Here is a 21,355-nt window from a genome sequence, read left to right as displayed (position 1 = left end):
TTTTTTTTTTTTTGTCCAGAGCAGTGGACAAAAACACTGCCTTGAGCATTTTAATTTGAATTTTGACAGAAGTATTTCTAAGTGCTTTTTTGAGAAGACAAGCTGTATTCTACTATTGACGACAGGAAACCCAAAGGCGTGTAGCTCAAAGGGCTTTTCAGATCCTTGGATTTGCCCGGGTAGCGAGAAAAAGGAGTTCCTGTCAAATGCACTGAGCCACGTCTTCCCTTATTTTTTATTTTTAATTGTTATTTTATTTAGATTTTTGTTCTGTGTTACTGATTCTCCTACATGCACATTTGGTTATTTAATTGTTCTGTAGATATGTTCAGCGCAAAGCTGGTGGACAAGTCTGCATTTTACAAAGCTTAATGTGAACCCACCATACCAAACAGCTTTTGTACTAAAGCTCCTATTTTTGTAATGAAAGATGTACTGAAACCAACAGGCAGGCAGGTAAAACTGTATCCATAAAATGTGTTCATGTATAGGTGGAAATGGAAAATTTCTGATTATTTTTTGTGTCCAATGGGGAAAATAATGTAAAAACAAAAAAAGAAAGAAAAGGTCTACTAAAATAAGGGGTACTGATTGATAGAGCAATGCTGCTAATGTTAAACGTATGAATCGATTCACATTTATTTTGGTTGTTTTAAGTTATTTAAGTTAAAAACAGGCGATTCACAAAAATTGCAGAAAAATCTTCACCTGTAAACTGTAAATTGCGAATTCTAGAGCCATTTTTTTTTCTTACTTTTTCCAAAATTGTTTTCTGTGATGACAAATCTGTGGTTCTCTTTGATGTCATTCATGTTTCAGAAACAAAAAACGGGAAAAAAAAAAAAAAGGTGTGCACCAGTGTCCTGAGTTGAGCACTACATCTGTTCTAATGGGTTTGTTTTTGTGTTTATAGCGTGAATAAAATGCAATGTTCTATATCGATTGTACATAATGATGAATGAAAGCGACATTTCCTCTGGCTTTTTCTCTCATTTGCCTGACTATTTTTATAAGTCACATGTACATATGAAGAAATGCATCTGTCATTTTACTAACAGGAGTCAACTGAAAATAAAAGATGGCGAAATCTGAGCAGTTTGATTCTGCTGCTTGTTTGTTTGTTGGTTTTTACATTAGCACTGTCCTGGGTTTGAACCCATTGCTTCACGAGGGTTAACTCACTGTATGATATCCTGGAAAAATATAAATAGGCTGTAAGGTAAAAAATGATAACTATCAATATTAATTGATATTAATTAATTATCACAGTTATATTAAAGTGGTCACCAAGTGAAACTTTATAAAAAGTACACACTCTTATGTAAAAAGCCCTTTTTTTTTCTCCATTTTTTAAATTTTTTAATTTTTGCTTGCTTACTTGCTTCAAACCCACCAGCCAGCCGTGGCTTTTCTGTTTGGAGTTTGCATGTTCTCTCCAGGTACCCTGGCTTCCTCCAGCAATCCAAAGACATCCATGTTACATTAATTGGCGATTCTAAATAGATTTTAACTATGAATGTGACCGTGAAAGGATGCCTTTCTCTGTGTTAGCCATGTGACCCGTCCAGAGTGTACCCTGCCTCTCAATCTATGAGGCTGTTGTGGACTTCAGGTCTGCAACAGTGGAGGGAATCTGCACTGGCAAAGAAAAGAAATGGAATAAAGGACCAAGAATGTAATAATTCTGCTTGTAGAAGTACTAGGTTTAAAAAGTACAGCTGAATGGGGGCTTAATGAGATTTGGAAGGCCACAAATTTCATAAAAGCTTCATATTACTTAATATCTTCCACAAATGGGTGGTCACATATTAGTAGACTACTGCCAGGTGGAAACATCACTTTGCCAGCTGAGAAACATGCCTTGCCATCTCTCAGAAAACTAAAACATCTGTGTGCAGCACAACAGTGATAGAACACTGACATCTTCATGTCAGTTTCTCAGTAGTTGCACGCTTTATTTCCCTCGTGGCTATAGATACAAACAATATTCATTTCAGCCCTTTATTTAAATATAACATCTGAAGCTCAGAAACAGCAGTTTCTGTTATCACACAAATGTTTTCTCACCTGTGGCTTTTTTTAAAACCATTTTGTTTGGCACCCCTCTTGTTATGTCTCTGCTTGTTTACCCTTGTAAGGTTCTCTGTATTCTTCCTTCAGCCAGAAAGTGATTTTACGGCATCTCCTGACAATCCCACAATCATAGATTCATAAACTCACCAAAACCCCTGGAAACTGGGACTTCAGAGACCAGAAACCAAAATTCACATGTTTTTGATTTAAAAAAAAGATAAAGGTACGATTAACAACTCTACAGAGAAAAACTAAACTTTATACCTGTAATCTCATTAGTAAGACATCCTTATACAGCCAAGGGTCACATTCAACCCTAATTTAATGGGTGGTCCTTACAGCAATCTTAAAATTACATTTAATCTATTCTACTGTAGTCGTTCCAAGAAATTAGATCTCTGTTGCTCAGAATAGGCAGACCTTGCCATGGGCAGTTTTTGTTGGAGTAACTATTAAAGAAGTCGACTGTATAAAGATTGCCAAATGTAGGGTTTTTTTGTGCTACAGGGAGCGTTGAGCTTCGTTGCACTGGGAGGGAAACGTATATCTCAGAGATAAGATATTCAAAACCTCTGGCACTTAAAATAGAAACTATCTGTAAGGTCTGTTTATGAAAAATCATTTGGAAGAACTTAGCCTTGATGTAAGGAAATGACAGAAAAACAACCCATTTGAGAGGCGATCAAACTGACAAAGATGCACCTGAGACCCATGTCGCCGTTTTCATGTCACCCTGCTGAGATTTCATCTCAGTGAACGCATCTGCAGTGTGTTCTTCCTGGTGCACTCTTGACACGACCACGGGGCAGACTTGTAAACACAGGACTTCCAGGTCTGGACTTGTTCCCGGTCAGCAGTTATATAAGCCTTTTCACCTAGATAGACTCTTGGACTTGAATCACATCCAGGGTACAAGCTGCTCCGGCCAATGTTTGGGTGTGTCTGACGTATGTTTGTATATGTGCACTCAGGAGACCTGTTCAAAAAGCTTTACTGACTTCTTAGAACATTGCTGTTGAGTTACAGTCTGCAAACCAGATGTGAACCAGCACGTCTGTTTTTTGTTTTTATTCCAAGAGCATGTCAGAAAAGCTGCTTCTTGGCAAGAGAAGACCCTCATGGTCTGTGTTCTTATGACATGCACACAAACACCTTGAAAGCCTCCCTCACCACAGGTTATTAGCTGGTGTGAAAAAGTTCTGTCAGCTGGTTCAATTGCAATCTTCACACTGAGTGCTTAGTGTTTTTGTTTTTAAACAGGAGGGGGGAAAAAAAAAAAAAAAAAAACCCCACAAAATACTCCTTGGGAAAATGCAGTACAGAAACATTTTCTCCTTTAGTGTACTTTATTTTAGGATTTCTGGTTAAATCAGTTCTCTAGAATACATCTCTTTGCTGTGCACTCATTAAACTGCCACTTTTGATACCTCCAGATTTTCCTGACCAAGAACAGAGCCTTTTTCTTTTAAAAGAGCCACAGCTCATTTAAACAAACAGTTTCTGTTGCAGCAATAACACACAAAAACAGTCATTTTCCACTTTTTTAAATTGGTATTTATTTTACTTGACACTCAGTTGTCACAAGCAACTTTTCAGAGTCAGATTTATTCTTTGACACATCAACGCACTCAACCACGAGCGACAGCAGTACCTTCTGAATTGGACGGAAGTTGCACCGTACAAATCAAAACAGTTAGTGAAGAAAAACAGTGTTTACAGTGAACATTGTAGGGATTGTATTAAGCTACCCTTCTTTTTTTCCACTTTTTCAAGTACAATGGATGGTGATGAGGATGTGAAGCTACAGAATGTAAAACACAGGTAGAACATGGCAGATCAAAGCCTCATGTGTAGTGTATTCTTTCCATTACATGCTAGTGAAACAAAGGGTACGAGCTACTGTGCTGCTAACAGGTAAGACACCATGGTCAATGCTGTGGCCTCGATGGAGAACAGGTGATGGTCCTCCACATGTGGGCAACTGCTCCTCATGAACTCCGCAAGTCGGAGCAGGTACTCCAAGTTGTGGCCCGTCTTCCCTCTGGACATTGCGATCTGGGCACCGATCTCCTCCGAGGTGGCCGGGCCCAGGTAGAGAGGGTTGTCGGAGGTGGCAATGTAAACCAGCGCCTGAACCGGAGGCTGGTCATTCCCCTCAGGGAAGAAATCCACCATTTTGGTCATGTAGCCTCCGCAGACCGTCTCTCGCACATTGAGGTACTTCAGGGACTCCTCCAGCTGTGAGCCTGCCACCTCAAACGCCACACCCCAAGTAGTCTCCTGTGGAGGAAGATGAAAACATATTAAGTCATCATTCAATTAACTGATGTAGACTGGAAACTCCACTGCACTTTCTACTGTAAACCAATAGGAAGCAGAAAGTTCCACTTACGTCATCATCTTCGATCAGCGTCACCACTCTTCCGGGCTGCAGAGAAGAAGAAAAAAATAAATCACGTCACGGACAACGCCTGATGCAGTGTGAGCCCAGCTGTTCAACATATCATGCCACCCTAAGCAATCTAATGATGTTCCCGTTAACAAGTAAACATATGCCCCATCTTACCAACTCATCGTTCCCACGATGGAAGTTGTCTCCGTGCCAGAAGCGTCTCTTGTAGCCTTGAATGTAACCGACCTTGCTCCTCTGATATTTGAAGTCAGGCTTCCACACCAGCGACCCGTACCCGAAAATCCACAGGCTGGTCTTCCCGGCGATGATATCTTGAGGCTTCATTGTTTTTGGATCGTTAGTTTTGACGACGTTCAAATGAATGAATGGATCTTTTTTCCTGAATGATTTGTTTTAAACCAGCTAAGATGACTAGCTAGCTAGCGTTAGCTTCCGTCGGTCCAGGAGCAGAGGTACCGGTTGGCTCGCAGGTATACCGCGGACGGTATTTGAGCCCAACTGCTTGGCAGTTGCGAAGATGGAATTTCGCTGTTTGTTTTGCCTTGCACTGTGCATTGCCATTGCATTAGAGATGCCGCATTATGCCTTAAAAATCCATGGCAGCCGCTTTGGCCCTTAGCTCAATGTCGAAAAAAGACAAAACCCGCTTTTGCCAGCTGCTTGCCGGCTGGTGATGGTTGGCTTTAAAAAAAAAACCGAATTAAAAGATCGAGGATTTACAGATGTTACCGCGTTTAACGCCCAGATGGTACCCGCCAAGATGTATCTGTCTGTCTGACGCGTTTCTTCGATAACATGGCGAAGCAGGGATCTTACTTTTATAGAGTCCGCAGGACGTAGGCGGGTCCTCTCCTACCGTTTAACACCAATCATATTTAAAGGGGCGTTACCAAATTACCCCGTTTGCCCAAACAGATTTCGGTGCGCCAAATAGGGCGGGACTAGGAAACAAATTCGTTACACTATTGGTTAAAAATGACTTGCCCGGCATTGCCATCTTTTAACGCGATTGCTCGATGAACTGTCACTCAAAACAAATAACTCTGTGATTGCTCCAATGCGTTGTCACTCTCTTCACAAGCTTTAGCGATTCATACGGCTGATGCAACTTCCCAAAGCGTTTCAGGGCCTCAGCAGGAACCAAGCAACATACCAAGGCATTGCATCAGATGTTCCTATGGGAGATTCCCTATAGGAATCGTTTTATTTAACCACGTAAAAAGAGCACATAAACAACTGCTTCACTTTGATACAAACCACAAATAAATTATTCTAACTGAAAGATATGACTTTACACAGGAGAGATGGAAACCACATCTGGTATAGCAGGGAGTTACACAGGACCTTATATGGATGTACATGTGTAAGAGAGAAAACATATGATTTATTTATTCTACTCAAAAAGTCAGAGTTCCTGACTTCACTTTGTGGCATCCTGGAAAAATACAGTCACTTAAGCTGCAAATGAACCAATTATTAGTATCACTATTATATTGATTAAATGATCACAGTTACTTTCAAGTGGTCATTAATTCAAAGTTTACAAAAAGCACACAGGTTATGTTATGTAAACTAGGTATGTATTAGTCTTTTCTTTTTCTCTTTTCAATTTTTGATAATACATAAGCAGTGTGTCACTGTGGGGTGAACTGATGGTGGCTAAAATTAAAATAAAGAAAAATCATATATATATATATATATATATATATATATATATATATATGAATTAATAGGATTTACTTATTTACTTACTTACATACTTATTCTTCTGTGTTCCTGGGTTCAAATCCACCAACTAGCTGTGGCTTTTCTGTGTGGAGTTTGCGTGTTCTCTTTCTGCTTGTGTGGGCTCTACTCCGACTTCCTATTACAGTCCAAAAATGATCATGTTAGATTCCAAATTTTGCTGTAGGTGTGTATGTATGCCTAAAAGGTTGTCTGTCTCCCTGTGTTAGCGCTGCAGTGGACTGGCAACCTGTCCAGGGTGTATCTAGGGTGTATTTCACCCTAGATAGGCTTTAGCCCAAGTCGAGCCTTCAAAAAGGAAGTGGGCCATTCACTGGATAACTTCACTGTGGCTACGTTCATCTTTTCAAGTCAGTCTTTGCATGCATTATGTATCTAATTGGGACCCATTACGACACCATAACATGTTAATTTGAGCTTTGATTCTCTTTCTGTCTGTGTAGGTACAGCAGGTGATTGTAGGTTACAATCACCAAAAAGCCTACTAGCTTAAACTCCAAAATGTAACCAGATTCAATGCTTTTCTTGCAGTTATACTCAGGAAGCATAATCTTTCTGAATTATTTAAACACAGGTTCCCTCATATATATTGTAATAATCAAGTGTGTTTTCTTTGGATTTCCTGCAAAATAATAGCATGTATGGGTTTCTACTTCATGTAAGATTTAAAATGCATTTGAAACCCTGTTAAAAAAAGATAAGAAAGAAAATGGCAAAGTGCCAACACAGCTAAAACATGGAACTCAGTCAAGACAAAATAAAAGACATGGGATGGACAGAAAGATCCAGCCTCAGATCTGATCAAACGCACAAAAATGCTCACCACTCTTGTTAGATCTGATATACAGTTATAGCAGAGGCTCATCTGTGCTCAATACATAGATTATCTATAAATAGCTGGCATTACCTGTCTTGATAAGAGGCCAGGCCAGTATCAGCTCTTCATAAATCTAAAGCTACTGCATGCACGAGCTTCCAGCCCATTGTGCCTTCATGTCCATCCGCTTCTCAAGCTCTCTGCTACATTATCTCGTGTTGCTCTCACCACAGCCTGCTAAGGACTTCAGTGGCACCCACTTCTCCGATGTTTGCACACGTCCGTTTATCATACATTCATTTGTCTTTGCCTTCAAACCAATCTAAGATCATCATTCAAGCCTCATGCTGACACAGTCTACATGTTTAATTAGTCCTGATATCCTAGTAAAACCTCCCGACCCCTATTTTTTCCCCGCACATATATGCAGTGACTCAGGGTATGCATTCTTCTACTAATGTTAGATAAAAGGTTAGGGGGTAATTAGGACAGATGATTTGGATCTAAAAGTAAACTATGAAGGAATTATGATCAGTGCATGTTTATCTTAGATGAGGGTGTGTGTTAATAAACTGTACAGTGTGTTTGACTGGTTTACATTTTGATTAAAGGTCGGTTGTAGATCAAGTAAAAGCAGATCTGCTTATTGCTCTAGAAGTGTGGCATTTAAGTTAAACATAAGGGTTCCTGCAGGTTTTATGTTGGCATGTACTGATCCCCTGTTTCCTGTGTGTGGGGGTGTGGGGTGTGTGTGTGTGTGTGTGGGGGGGGGGGGGGGGGGGTTCTTACTGACACCTAGTGTTAAATAATGAGACAGCTATAATAGCAGGGCAAGGACAGTAGTGCTGCTCCATACTGCAAATCTGATGTTAAGTAAATACAGGGCCAGCATTGCAGATACCAGTACCAGTACAGATACAGATGCTGATAAGTATAACCGAGAAAGGCAGCTTAAGTGGGGGAGAGTGTGTGTCAGTGTGTGTCACTATTTATGAGCTGAGTCATCATCAATTTGTTAACTTCTTAACACATTTTAATAACTACTAAATCACTGTGGTGCTTTTTACTTTGCATAGTACTCAGTTAACACAGTAAAACACATCTTTCAGCTTTTGAAACTGTATTTTGAAATTGTTTTTGGAGACCCTGAATGTACATATGTCTGTCTCTAAAGCACTTTGCGTCAGCTTCTGTTGTTTAAATGTGCTGTAGGCTATAACTAGAATAAACGTGATGTTTGAACAGAAAAAGTTTTAGACATTTTTCATAGTGCAACAAAGTATCAATCCTATCCGGTTGTTCAGTCTAACGTCACTAGCCGTGTCTGGGTCTAAACTCCGCTGCAGGTGCATATATCAAACGATCACTATGGCATTACTGAGAGTTGAAAAACTGTCTAAAGTCTTTCATCTTTAATAAAATGATCAGCGTTCTGCTCTACCAGGTGTAACAATTGAGTTTAACATCCAGGCATCCATGAAAACCGAATTTATGACATTTAACGGAGTTAGAAGTTAGCAAGGAGTTAGCTCGCTAGCTTCTATATAAATACAATATAGCATGTCCTGACTGCGGGGTTTTGGAAACAAATTAAAACGTGCAGCTCTGCTATCACTTCCAGCATAAATGAAGACAGAAAACTAAACAGCAGTGACGTTTGTAGGGTTACTGAAGTTGGGCTAGCTGGTATATAATGATGTGCTACATGACCGCTAGCGACACAGCTATGTTAGCATAATATAAACAAGCTAACTTTTTTTTCCACTCGATAAAAGTTACCGTGAGTGTTCTCGGTGGTCAGGAACAAATGTAATCGCATGGCAGGATGCTGTAAAAGGACCAAACTTCAGCCAGGAGAACAACTGAGATAATCCATCCACAATACGAGGTTAGTCATTCATATACTGCTGCATGGGCTGGGCTGTAGTTACATCCTAGGGTTTTAAAAACTGAGCTTAAATAAATGATTAGCGGTAATAAAAGCCGAGGGAGGTCAACAGGGATCACTGACTGTTTTAGGAGCTTTTTGAGATCAAATAGAAGAAAATACATAACATTAAACATGTTAACAACACAAAAGCCATATTAAACGCACACTACTTTAGACCCGGAAGTAGGATTCGTCGCGTCATCACTGAACAACCGGATTGTGCTAGTATTGATCCAATACAAATACCGATACCAGGGTTGGTATCGATACTATCAATATTTGGATCAGGCTCACCTCAACAGGGCAGGGCAAGGACACATAGGCCAACAATAACAAACTCATGCTGTTTGAAGCCACTTAAGGATTTTAACAAACCACAAGAGCTCCAGCTATAAAAAGAAAGACAACCTGCAACTTTCAACTCCTGATTGGCACTTTCAACATCTGCTTTGCTCACACATCAATTTATACATTTTATTTTCTTCCCTTTTCCTAGATTGGGAATAAATAGCACTGATTAGTGTGTTTGTCTGGGCCCTGGCTTGTTTTGAGGATGTTTCCTGAGAGCCCGAGTCATGTGTGCGAGCTAAGTACAGAACGAAATGAAAACGATGCGTGAGAAAAGCAGTCAGCATGCAGTGGCATGTTCTGCTTTTTTCCCTTTTTTTTTTAATCAGGGAGGAAACAGGAACTGATGTCACCGGGTCACAAACAGGATGCTGTGATTATAACACAATGAAAATGCCTGACTGTGTTATGGACACCGAGAGGCCAAAGAGCAGAGCCTTAGCATGTGCGATGGAGTGTGGATGAGAGAGCGCTCTTGCTCGTAGGTGTGAGTGTGGGGACGGTGGGAAGCGCTATCAGGCTGGGTCAGGTAACAGATGACCACAGCGCGAGAGGCCTTTAACTGGGTGATTCATCACTGTGATAGCACGTATGTTTTTTCCGAGCATGTGCGGAAGCTCCCCTTTCCAAACTCTTTTCTTTTTTTCCTTTTTTTTAATGAACACACCCTAGCTGAGGATGAGGATGCCTAGGTCAACGGGCTGACAGGATGAGTGTGTGTGGATGAGTGTGTGTGTGAGGGAAAAACCATCCAGATTCTCTGCTGAGTGTTGATTGCTGCTGATTAGGGGGGTGTTGACTGTTGCAGCATTTGTGTTAATTGGAGTCAGGAGAGATTCTGATAATGTGCATGACACACACACACACACACACACACACACACACACACACACAGAGAAAGAGAGCGAGAGAGAAAGGAAAAAAGAGAAAATAAAAAAATAATAATAAAAACACTGATCCTTAAGCGCTCTTCCAAACTGTATGGAACAGTGGCTATTTTCCAAATAGATGAGGATGGTAAATGATAGCAAGACGAAGAAGAGTACTCTGATAAAGATCTCTATTTTAGAAAAGTTGACTTATTTATTTATGTGGAATCCTCACAGATCCGCTGGCTTCCATCTGGTTTCACCCTCCTCTCTGCTGGTGTCAGGTCCTCTCTCCAGCTTTGTTTGCAGAGGAGTGGGTGGTACGGAACCGGGCATTGAAATATTGCTCTTAACCCTGAAGGGGAGGAAGAGCAGTTGGGGAGCCTGCAAGTGCCTGAGTGTATTTTTTATGGGAGGAGGTCTCTGTGGGTCGTGCGCACAGGCTGAGAGGCTTGGCATATGCTGCTGTTTTTATGGCACTGCAGACTCACACCGCGCTCCCCCACGGCATCTGCTTGGACGGCTGCGCGTGTGTGCACGTTTGCGTGCACGAGCTTTATGAGGAGGGAGGGGTGAGAGAGAGAAGAGTAGTGGTGGTGGGGAGGCATTCCCCCTTTTGCCCCGCACCGGGCTTTGTTTCACCATTTCCAGCTTGAGGGGGTGGTATCCGTGGAAACGGATTTGAATTTCAAGCCAATTTAGGGCTGGAGAGAGAGAAACAAGGGGGTGGGTGGGTGGCTGAGTGAGTGGGGCCAGAGCCAACAGCATTTCCAGGAATTACTCGAGGTAGACATACTACATTCAAGGACCTTCATTTACCAAATGTCCAAAACATTATATGTGATGTTGTGTTACTGCAGGAGAGCAGTTAGCACTGATTAAACCAATGCTGTTGGCTGAAATGAAGCTAAACAGATATAAATAAATACTAGACACACACGGTCAATAATGTAAAAGAAAAAAAAAAAGGCCTCATAAATAATTTCTTTCCAGAAATTTTCACAGAATTTTTTATTCTACAGAAGTTTGGTCCTTATAAATATGCATTATATACAAAATAACATTATAAAACATATAAAGAGCAGTGTGTCATATTTAAATTAAAACTCTGGAAATACTCATTTAAAAAAAATTACATTATTGGTTCTGTACTTTTGAAATTCATTATAGGCAGGCAGTGGTGTGACAGTCTTTTTCTTCTCGTTTTGAGTCTCTTGTTTTCAGTTGCATTAAAAAGAACAAAAAAAAAAAAAAAACCCAACACCTTTTTTCTATGCGCAAACTTTTCCCTTTCTCTTGGATCGTGCTGGCACTGCACTGACTGTTGTGCTCCTGTGGTTTTCTCTTCAAATCTCTGTTGATTTTCAAAGTATTTTTTTCCCCCATTGTTTTTGTTTATTTATTTTGGTAGTGCAAATCGATCCAAGGATAGACAGGGGCACACAACTGAGCATTCAAACCCCGTTTTTTAAGGCTTCTAGTGAATTTGGGCTGCATACGATCTTCACCCTTGCGCATGACGTGTCCACCCCCCCCAAATTTCTTTTTTCCACGTGATTGACGGCTGAAGATTAGTTTCAGACATTCAGAACTCAGCAGTGGTGAGGTTGGATTGTGACACGGGGTGAGTTCACTCGTCTAGACCCTGAGTCTTGCATAGCAGGCGAAGCTGGCTGGAAAGAAGGAGAAAGGTGGGGGGGCGGATTTGGAGTGGTCAAATCTTTAGGCACCTTTTCTTTTTTACTGATTGGTTGGCTGTCAAAGTCATCATGATTATCACACAAGGCCAGGTTAGATACACAGGGCGACAATCCACCCTTTATCTCTCTCTCTTTTTCTTTACTGTCCAGGATGGCCAAGGTTAGAAGTTTAATAATTTCACTGATGCTGTCGTCACACCTCGTGCAGTCAGTCTATTTTTTTGCCAGTCCATTTAACCATTGTCGCGACTGAGAGAGGTCCTTCACTGTACATGTGTTGCATACAAACACTCGGTCAAAGTTTTTCAATTCTGTCCTTTTTTTTGTTGTTTTTGTTTTTCTTTCCTTTTTGCAGAGCAGACTTTTCTGCCCTCTCCAGTTCTCAAGTGTTCCAGAGCAGCAGTGAACATCTAAAATGATCTCCAGTCTCTTCTCAGCATTTGTAAACAATCCAGAATATTACATTCTGCCTTGATTGTGTCTCCCCCCCTCGTTCCCTTGCCTTCTGACACTCACAGTTTATACCTGTGGGATAAAAGAGAGAAAAAAATGGAGTTACACCAAATAATTTGAACAACATAAAAACAGCAAATTAAAAACAGTTTCCAAGCACTCCTTTAGCTCAAACGCACCGGTATCACTGTTATGTTTTGCTTGGAAGTAAACATCCTAAAAATTCCACTAAAAGCCACAGCACTAAAACATAGCACCTTTGAGACTGAGCAGAGCCAAACATGTGCGAGAAATCATTATAGGTTGTCACTTTAGGTCTTCATGTGGCCAAGATAAAGTGTAGCTAGCATAATTTATAGAAACCAATAATGCACGTGATTGCGTTTCCCCCCCAGCTTAGGTCAGAATACCAAAAAAAACAGGGAAAAACAGCAAGTCTCATCTTCTCCTATGAATGTTGGTGTACTAGTGAGGAATCGTGCACTTGAGACAACCTAATGGATGTCAAATAGAGGATCTAAGGCAATGCTGATGAAGACGTGATTTTATTTTATTTCATTTCATTTATTTATTTATTTATTTGCCTTACCTCAGTCGCTATGACGCATTCCTTCCTCTCTTCCGCTATAACAAATACCGACTGGTACATGGAGTCTCTCGAGGAGCATATTGTAGATATTCTACACTCTGGCTTTTCGCTGCAAAACACAAATCACACTTTGTGTTAATGCAAACTAGAAGCACATGGCAGAACTATGCGTTAGGTGTATACACATGCGGCGAAGCAGCAAAGAAGAGTACATAGCTAAGCACTTGTTCAATATAAACTCTGTGGATGAAGAGCAATGTATGGTTGGGGGCCCACTGTTGGGTGCAAATGAGGATTACATGACAGAGGCTTCTCATACATAACAGTCATTTCTACTCAGCAGAGCCCTGTATATATACACACTATCTATGTGAGTGGAATAAATAGTTCTTTAACAGACATTATCGCAGCCAAGACGAGAGTATAAAGACATGCAAAGATGTTTTCTCTTACCTGTACACTCTACTCAAAGGCATTTTATCATCTAAACCCTTGTCATAAATAAGACTTTTATCCTCTTGTGACTTTTCGTCCTTGAACTCCTTTGATTTCGAGTTGTAAGGGTCCAAGTGATAGTTTTTATGAATAAAGTTTGATTTCTCTGAGTCACAGTCTACTTCCAGGCTGATTTTCTGGTTGGTGTTTTTGAGCTGGGACACTGGGATCAGGTTATCCCTCTGACTGCTGGACAAGTTGTTCATAGTCTCTGATTCTCTTCGCTGCCTCTGGGCTTGCCTGTGGATGTGCCTCAAGGCCAAGACCACCATGCACAGCACCACCAGTAGTGCCACCAGCCCAACAGCCAGAGAAACCGCCGCCCACTGGAAACCATCTTTGTTCTCTCCGGTGGTCACAGGAGAGGTGACGGCGAAATATTCGCATTGGGGTCCAGTGAATCCAGCGGGGCAGCTGCAAGTTGCTGGAGACTTGCCCGGCCCACCTCCCCCACTGCAAGTACCCCCATTGAGGCAGGCCCGAAGGGAACACTCGTTCAGGATCCGGTCGCAGTTTCGCCCTCCATAGCCGGCAGGACAGATGCAGGTGTAGTCGTTGATTCGGTCCTGGCAGGTGCCTCCATTAAGGCAGGGGTTTCCAGCACACTCGTTGATGTTGATTTCGCAGCGCTGGCCGGTAAACCCTGCGCGGCAGCTGCACACACGGATGCCACCATGGAGCTGACACAGACCTCCTATGAAAAAAAGAGAAAGCGGATGTAGATCATAAGCATCAACGAATACAGGTTCGGAGGAAACTCAGAAGCTACCATTAGCAAACAGAGTGAGAGACGTTTCGACACTGAGGCGTTTCAAAATCAAAGACAGAGAACACAATCTCCGTAATCCCTCCCGCGAGGCTGCTTGAGTTCACACATTTCCACTGAATCCACAGTGTGACCGCAGTGCTGCATATTGTTCTCCCAGCGCAGAACAATCCCAGAGCCCTCTGTGTTTACATGAGGACAGAAATTGAACTGCGCTGGCTATTTGTCCCCTTTCATCAACAACCACAGCAAGCTGTGGTGACATTTACAAGCTGCTGCTCGAAGCTGCTGAGTGTTTACATGGAGGACAATAGACACCAAGTTCCCACCAATTCCTGTTGTTCCAGTGGCAGGAATTGGAGTGGGGGGGGGAAAGGGAAGTTCAGAAAAAAAAGGGGGGGGGGGGGCAAAGAGGAAAGGAAGACTGTACCATTAGCGCAGGGAAGCGACGTGCACTTGTCCACTTTCTTCTCGCAGTTGAGCCCGGTGTAGCCTCTGGGACACTCGCACATGTAGCTGCGCCCGTTGTCCTTTTCCTTACATTTCCCCTTGTGGAAGCAGGGAGAGTCGGCACAGGTCAGCAGGCTGTGCTCACAGTGGGAACCCTCAAAGCCCTGGGGACAGGTGCACATGTAGCCACTCTCCAGATTCTTGAGAAATGGAAATAAAAACAAGTCAGTGAGTAAGTATGATCAGCAGTGAATGTTGAAACCTAAAGGTGGGCATGCACCGCTCAGTTTCCTACTTACTGTGCATGTCCCCCCATTCCTGCAGGGGTTGCTGTCACACTCCTTCATCTCCAGCTCACATTTGACCCCCGTGAAGCCTGGCAAGCATGTACACGTATAGCTTCCCTGGCCAGTGTTCATGCAAGTGGCGCCATTCAAGCAGGGATGGTGATGGGTGCAGAAGTTCAGGTCTGGATTGGGGGAGAGAGGAGAAGAGTGTTTGTTTACAGGGTGTCTGCAGGAGACACACACACACACAACCAATCTACCCCCGGATGTGTAGAAAGCTATGAATAGAACACTTCAGAGGAAACCTAATTTACTAATGCTTTCAAGTTAATTCAAATGAAAACAGGGTGCAAGTAATATGAGAGCATCTTTTTAAAAAGGAATAGCAGCAGTGAGCCAAGTTGTCTGGCGTACCTTGGTCACATAATAGGCCTCCCCAGCCCTCCTGACAGTTACACTGCCACGGCAGCTGGCAGGTACCGTGCTTGCAGGCCGGGTACTTCCTGCACTCGTCACAGAACGTGCCCTGCCAGCCATCTCTGCATCTGAAAAATTAAAACAAAAACGAAAGACATTTAAAACATTAGTCTTTGTTTTTTTTCTCATGCTAAAAGTGTTGTGATTGCAGTCTTAAGCCATCAAATAACTCAGATTAAATATCCCTGTAACAGATTAATTGGATGTTAATATTAAGAAATCGGTTAACATCAGTAACTGCGTCATACCACAGTTGGACACAATCATTAGATGATTAATTAATGCATCACAGAAATCTGAAAAAAACAAACAAACAAACAAACTTTCACTTGGCTAAAAGTGAGATCTTGTAGTAGTAAAATCTTGTTAGTTCATCGCTCATCACTCAGTGAAACTGCACTTTATTTGTACAGGTAGGTTATACAATGTATGTACAGCATGTGTAGACGTTAATGCTAAGAGTGGGGCTGGAAGCAGGGATCTTTATTGTGTTTAAAGATTACTAATTATAATATAATAATACCCAAGCAAAAATATTTTTTAAAGATTAAGATGCTTCCTAAAGGTTCCTAAGATCGTGGGACTTAAGATGCTCTTTTAAAGGTTAAAACATTTTTCTGTTACTTAGTGCGCAGAGACATGGGAGCAGCTTTACTGGTATCTAAAGGATTTAACCTTAATCTGGAATGGTTTTAGTGGTGGGAACGGTGGATTTGTGCCTAAAAAGAGGGCAAAAATAAAAAATCAGGAGGAATTTCCCACAGTGAGTGGGTGAGTGTGTGTGTGTGTGAATTATCCACGCTGGTGAGTGAGATAGGGCAATGACAAGGAGGGAACATGGGAAGCGGAGAACTCAGTGAGTGATGCTGTGAAGAGAGGGCGCGGACCGAAACGCTGACGTGAACTTCAGCCTCACTTAATGAATCATATGGAAATATTTCAGCTCATGTGGATCCTCGGATGATAAAAGTGCTTTTGTTGCGCATAAACTGGGAGGCAGCTGAGTGAAGAAGTTGAGTGAAAAACAACCCAGGCCTTCCACATGAAAGGAGCTGACGCTGTGCCCATATGTGCTCCTTTCCTAACAGCCAACACATATTTCAACACTTGCAATTATTAATACTTACACACACTCGCCAGGTTTGGTGCAGTTTCCATTCCTCTCGCTGCAACCCTCCAGACAGATAGCTACAAGCAGAAAGAAGAGAGAGAGAAAAATGAAACTTACAGTAAGGGTGCTGCTCTTTTACTGTTCTTTGCCTGTTGTCCACCTGTTCCTCCTGACACAGGTGTGACAATTTCACATTTTCCATACTGTTAAAAATAAACCACAAGCTAAAATGTCACACAAGCCCCTTGCACTGCCATTAGGCACACCACAACCAAGGCTTTCCTTGAAATAGCCAACTGTAAGCTCTGTATATTAAAGTACACGGGGCCTTGGTGAGGCTCAACTTTCCTCAGAAGCCTCCATTTGATCTAAACCTGTCCGCCACACCCACAGCTGCCACTGGGTGGGTCGTTTGTGTGTGTGTGTGGGTGAGAGTTTGTTTGTCCTGTTTTAAGTGTACCGGTCATGACACTGATTCGCCGGGGCAACATATCAGGCGACTGACAGTAAGCGGCCGGTTTAGTCCAGAACAGATGCTCGCTCTCAATAGCAGACAGCTGTCACTATTGTTGTTTGTGGTCTGCCAGAACCATATTTGCAGCTGCCACTACCGCGCGCCCAACAATGGAAGGGGACTAAACATCGGTGGCGCGTGGCGGATAATAATGCTGCGATTAACCTTGGCGCGTGCAGTCGCCCGGGCTCCTTCTATCAATGCCCGCGCGCACCCCCTCGCGCCCTCCCCTCTCTCCTGCAGATTAAGTTACCGGGCACGCGCTTTCTGAAGGTACAGTAGTAAACAGAAATTAACAGCTCTTCCTTTAACTTACCTGGACAGAAACGGCAGGTAAATGTTCGCTAATACGCGTAGATTTAGCTTAAGTTAGCCAGCCATTTGTGTCACGTGACTACTACTACTACCACTGTGCGCAAGTGTCCACAGTGTGTGTTTCTGCATTAATGTGTTTGCTACTAAGCTCCTTCAAACTCTACACTATGGCCCCGAACGGCCGGGCTTGTTAAAATTTATGTATGGGAGCGTGTGAGCGAGAAGGCAAATTATGGCCTCTGAAAGATGCCCAATCTGTCTTTCTCATGTATATTTTCTGTAGTCAGTGGCGATTGATGTGTGTGTAATTGCAACACGTGAGCCCATCTGGTTAGAATTTGGCGCCACAGTCAAAATAGCACATGCCAATTTCTCTTTCACCGCCAAGTGACATGGATGACAGATCCGCTGTCACCCGTGTGGCCACATATCCAGCACATGGTAACTATTACTCTCACGGTGCCTCCTTCCAATCTACTCTTTGATTAATTTGTTTTGGTGAAAGGGGGCCCTTGGTATTGTGGAGCCAAATGGCATCGAGCCTCCTCATAGGCTCATTCAGAACTTTCCAAATCTTGGGAGTGCTGGTGCACGATCTGGCCAAGTGGGTTTGCACAAGTATAATGTGCCTGTTGTCGTGCTAAGCCTGCCCCCGCCAAGAAAACCCATATTCAATGAGTACCCACAAACCCACCAATTGCACGTCAGAATTACATGATTACAAATTATATGAAGCAAACAGCTATGAAAAATGCATTCCACACCAAAATTGCCTATCAGACTTGCCAGATATCATGAGGTCATGTCTAGTTATAGCACTCAAACATCCTGTGGCCTTGAGGATGATGACCTATGGGTTACACAACTCACATACTAGCAACAGCTGATATCAAACTTATGCATTTCTCTCTATAGGCAGAAACCATTATAATGATTATGAAGAGCAAAGGACGATGTACAGAAACAGATTCATCAGAGTATTGGACAGTTAACCACTTTAAGGTAAGGCCTGTCCACCAAATCCTGCAGAACACTATCCAAAAACTCATTACAATCAGATTGAGTTGAAGCAACTACAGACTGTGATCACCAAGAATAGACTACTGATAGCAAGTGAGCCAGACAGTTGTAAAACATAAAGATTATGTAGCTGGTTGCTTACGTTCTTCGCAGTATTTCCCCTTCCAGCCGGGCAGACAGGATAGCTGTCCATCACGGGTGCAGGTGTAGTGGCCGAATCGGTCATCCCTGGGCGTGCACTTTTTGGAACAACTTTCTCCGTAGTAACTTTCATTGCAGATGAATCGGTACGAATACTTCAGCTCTGTCTGCACATTGGCCAGTGTATCCTGAGACCAGTCAGTTCCTACACCAAGTTGTCTTTGGATGGTAAAGAGGCTAATCAAAGCGTCTTGGTTGTTGGTTTCTGAAAGAAGATGAAGAAAAAGAAAAAAGAGGAGAAGGAAGAGGAAGTCAGAACTAATGGAGGAAGTTTAGAGTTTAAACCTGCCCATGTCCTGGATTGATTATGGTTTTATGTCACTTATGCATCATAAATGGCTTGCGAGGTCAAAAGTCATCCACTTTTGCTTTAATAATCTGCCCAGTGCCAAGCTGCATCCCTTATCAAATCCCATACAGCTTAGATGAAAGATAAACTCAGGTTGAAATTTCCTCTTTCTTTCCGTCAGCAAAAACATTCCCAGGCCCAGTCCCCTCTTCCAAAGGGCAGAACAGAGTAAGGTGTAAAATACAGGAAGATGTAGTCAGGGGCTTTTGGCAAGCACTGAGTATTCTCACCAAAGCCCACAGCTCTTTCCCACGCCAAAAATAAACTAGAGGAAGTTCAATTGTATTGGGTATAAGAATGAAAAAGGTGTTCTGAAGTTCATAACAAAGGCATGAATAGGCGTGAAAATTGTCTGAAATGATGAACAATTAACGGGAGGTGGAGGGGGAACACTTCAGTGACTAAACTGCATTTAATAGCCCAATTTATTTTCTGCTTTCGTGCATGTTAAGTGTGCAAAAATTGTAAACCGACTGGAGTGTGTTAAACCTACAGACAGAGCTCCCTCCTGTGGCAAAAAAGGCTGCACTTACCTACAGGTAGGTTTCCATAAGGTGAATGCCAGGCTTCAATTATTAATGAAAAGGACCCCTAAAGAGAAAACATATGCCGTTAATACATGCTACAAATACTATAGCGATTAAAAAAAGAGTGCTCGCAATTTAGACGAGAGCCTAAATCTTGCTTATTTTTGTATTTCATAGGCTCCTGCTAATTGAGAAGAGAAATTTAAATCAGACTTAAGACTGCACGAGGAAATATGTGTCACAGTGATCACGAGAGCCTTTCTGGATTTTGAAATGAACGACATGGCAGCAGTCCAATCTGTTAGTCGAAAGAGTATTACCTAATGATATGGATTAGACTAGCTGACCAATAATCGGTGCGCTCCCAAAATGCATAGCAGTTCCCCGAAATCAACATAATAGCAATCGCTGTAGTGAAACAAATAAAGTGGATGTGCTGCTCCACGCCCTTACCGGCCAGCCAAAGTTGAAGGGTATTTGAATCGGTGTAGGTAAAGTGCCACTGTCCTTGGCGCTGAAAGAGTTTGTCCCCAGCACTGGTGTCATTGTACTTCCAAAGATGCAGTCACCTGGAGAGACCACAGCCTGATAGTTCTTCAAGCAAATTCTAAAATAAGTCCTGCAGTTGGGTTTGCATGCATCTCCGTTTGCAAGCAGACCTTTGTGGTTTTTAAATTCGTGGAGATCCAGCTCAAAAACTCCGGATCCAAATACCTAAAAGAGAAGGAAATATTATTTAAGAAAACGCCGTGCAGCTACATGAAGCTTATTCTGTTATTTTAAAAAAGGAGGGGGGTAAAAATTAAACAGTCGGCTCTCCATCTGGTTTCGCCGAGGTCTCAGGACCACCAAGGAGATGTAGATCCTCTTTCATACCTGTGATATTAACGTGGTGCTAAATGCGATGGTAAAGGTGAACCAGGCTGCCATCCTTCTTGTTTCTCCAGGGCAGCCGCGTCACCAGCCACTCACGCAGCAAAACCTTCTTATTCCGAAGTATTGACGCCGAGGTAAACAAATAGGGTATTGAAAAAAACCCTTCCACGAAACACTATAAATCCTCCACTCCCGATTAGTCCTCAATAGCTCCTTGTTGCCGTGCGTCAAAAGCGTCCAGAGGAAGCGTTTCCAATCTCCAAGTTATCCAAAGGTGAGGGAAGACCAATATCCACAGCTGTGTCCCACTCCGTCAGCAGGCGTCCTCTCCTTGCATGATATTGTACTCCACAATGGTCAACTCCTCTGTGTGCGCGCGGCTCAGACCTTGTTTTGGTGCTCAAGTCGGTGCGTCAGTGCGCCACGGACGTTCATCACTCGTCTTATTACTACTGAATGAACCCTAGTGTGTCTCCTCCCAGATATATAGACTACCACTGCGCTGCTCATTACATAAACTGCCACTCACCCAACTGGCACCGCCCACTTTACATATTCAACCCCCTTCTCTTTCCACCCCAACAATTATCCAGATTTAATACCCACTGGCAGAGAGATGACTGACCACCATGGATACCGGGCGATTATTAACAAGCCCCCAACATCTGCTGACTTATTTTTAGCGCACAATATGCGGGGCGCACATTTAGACTTTTTTTTTTTTTGCACAATGAGAGGGGACAGCGCAGGAGAGCCGAAACTTCGAGAATGGAGAGCAGAAATTCAATTACTGTCCTACTCTCCTTGTACCTTCCTTAACCCCCGGTTCCACTCAATTGCACGCCTAATTAGCCCTTACTGCAGCACTGGAGCCTCGCACACTTGGGCTATCCTTCCAGGACCCTCCACTCTCTGTGGGGTCACATGTGCGCCTCCCTCGGGATGTAAGACAAACAATGAAAGCAGAAATGCGATTACAGGGGGGGAGACAATCTTTTGAGTTGTTTTTGAGTTTTCAGAATGTTACTT

General features: G+C 42.6%; 2 protein-coding genes across 2 annotated transcripts; both read right to left on the bottom strand.

Moving 5' to 3' along the window:
- Positions 1-3,604: 3,604 nt before the first annotated feature.
- On the bottom strand, positions 3,605-5,285 carry chac1 (ChaC, cation transport regulator homolog 1 (E. coli)). The gene is made up of 3 exons (XM_085382807.1): positions 4,640-5,285; positions 4,466-4,501; positions 3,605-4,353 (listed from the first exon to the last, which is right to left on the bottom strand). Exons 1-3 carry the CDS (start codon positions 4,808-4,810, stop codon positions 3,970-3,972), a joined length of 591 nt encoding a protein of 196 aa, XP_085238933.1. The 5' UTR covers positions 4,811-5,285; the 3' UTR covers positions 3,605-3,969.
- Positions 5,286-11,410: 6,125 nt separating this feature from the next.
- dll4 (delta-like 4 (Drosophila)) lies at positions 11,411-20,823 on the bottom strand. The gene is made up of 11 exons (XM_085382328.1): positions 20,327-20,823; positions 19,904-20,164; positions 19,457-19,514; positions 18,516-18,779; positions 16,541-16,601; positions 15,351-15,481; positions 14,949-15,118; positions 14,630-14,849; positions 13,392-14,127; positions 12,939-13,047; positions 11,411-12,421 (listed from the first exon to the last, which is right to left on the bottom strand). The coding sequence occupies exons 1-11, from the start codon at positions 20,378-20,380 to the stop codon at positions 12,416-12,418; spliced, it is 2,070 nt and encodes a 689-aa protein (XP_085238454.1). The 5' UTR covers positions 20,381-20,823; the 3' UTR covers positions 11,411-12,415.
- Positions 20,824-21,355: the final 532 nt, after the last annotated feature.

Source organism: Rhamphochromis longiceps, linkage group LG15, assembly GCF_057381845.1.
Source record: "Rhamphochromis longiceps isolate RC_006_pf linkage group LG15, R_longiceps_female_GT1.1, whole genome shotgun sequence".
In the NCBI taxonomy this organism is placed as follows: Eukaryota; Metazoa; Chordata; class Actinopteri; order Cichliformes; family Cichlidae; genus Rhamphochromis; species Rhamphochromis longiceps.
Note: the sequence above shows the minus strand (reverse complement) of the source record. Positions and strands in the feature narration are given on the sequence as shown.

Coding starts and splice junctions, on each gene's coding strand:
- dll4 (XM_085382328.1), bottom strand. CDS start 20,380: ATGGCAGCCTGGTTCACCTTTACCATCGCATTTAGCACCACGTTAATA. Junction 19,515..19,903: donor CCTTCAACTTTGGCTGGCCG/GTAAGGGCGTGG, acceptor TTTTCTCTTTAG/GGGTCCTTTTCATTAATAAT. Junction 14,128..14,629: donor GTCGCTTCCCTGCGCTAATG/GTACAGTCTTCC, acceptor TTTTTTTCATAG/GAGGTCTGTGTCAGCTCCAT.
- chac1 (XM_085382807.1), bottom strand. CDS start 4,810: ATGAAGCCTCAAGATATCATCGCCGGGAAGACCAGCCTGTGGATTTTC. Junction 4,502..4,639: donor ATCGTGGGAACGATGAGTTG/GTAAGATGGGGC, acceptor TCTTCTCTGCAG/CCCGGAAGAGTGGTGACGCT. Junction 4,354..4,465: donor CGCTGATCGAAGATGATGAC/GTAAGTGGAACT, acceptor CTTCCTCCACAG/GAGACTACTTGGGGTGTGGC.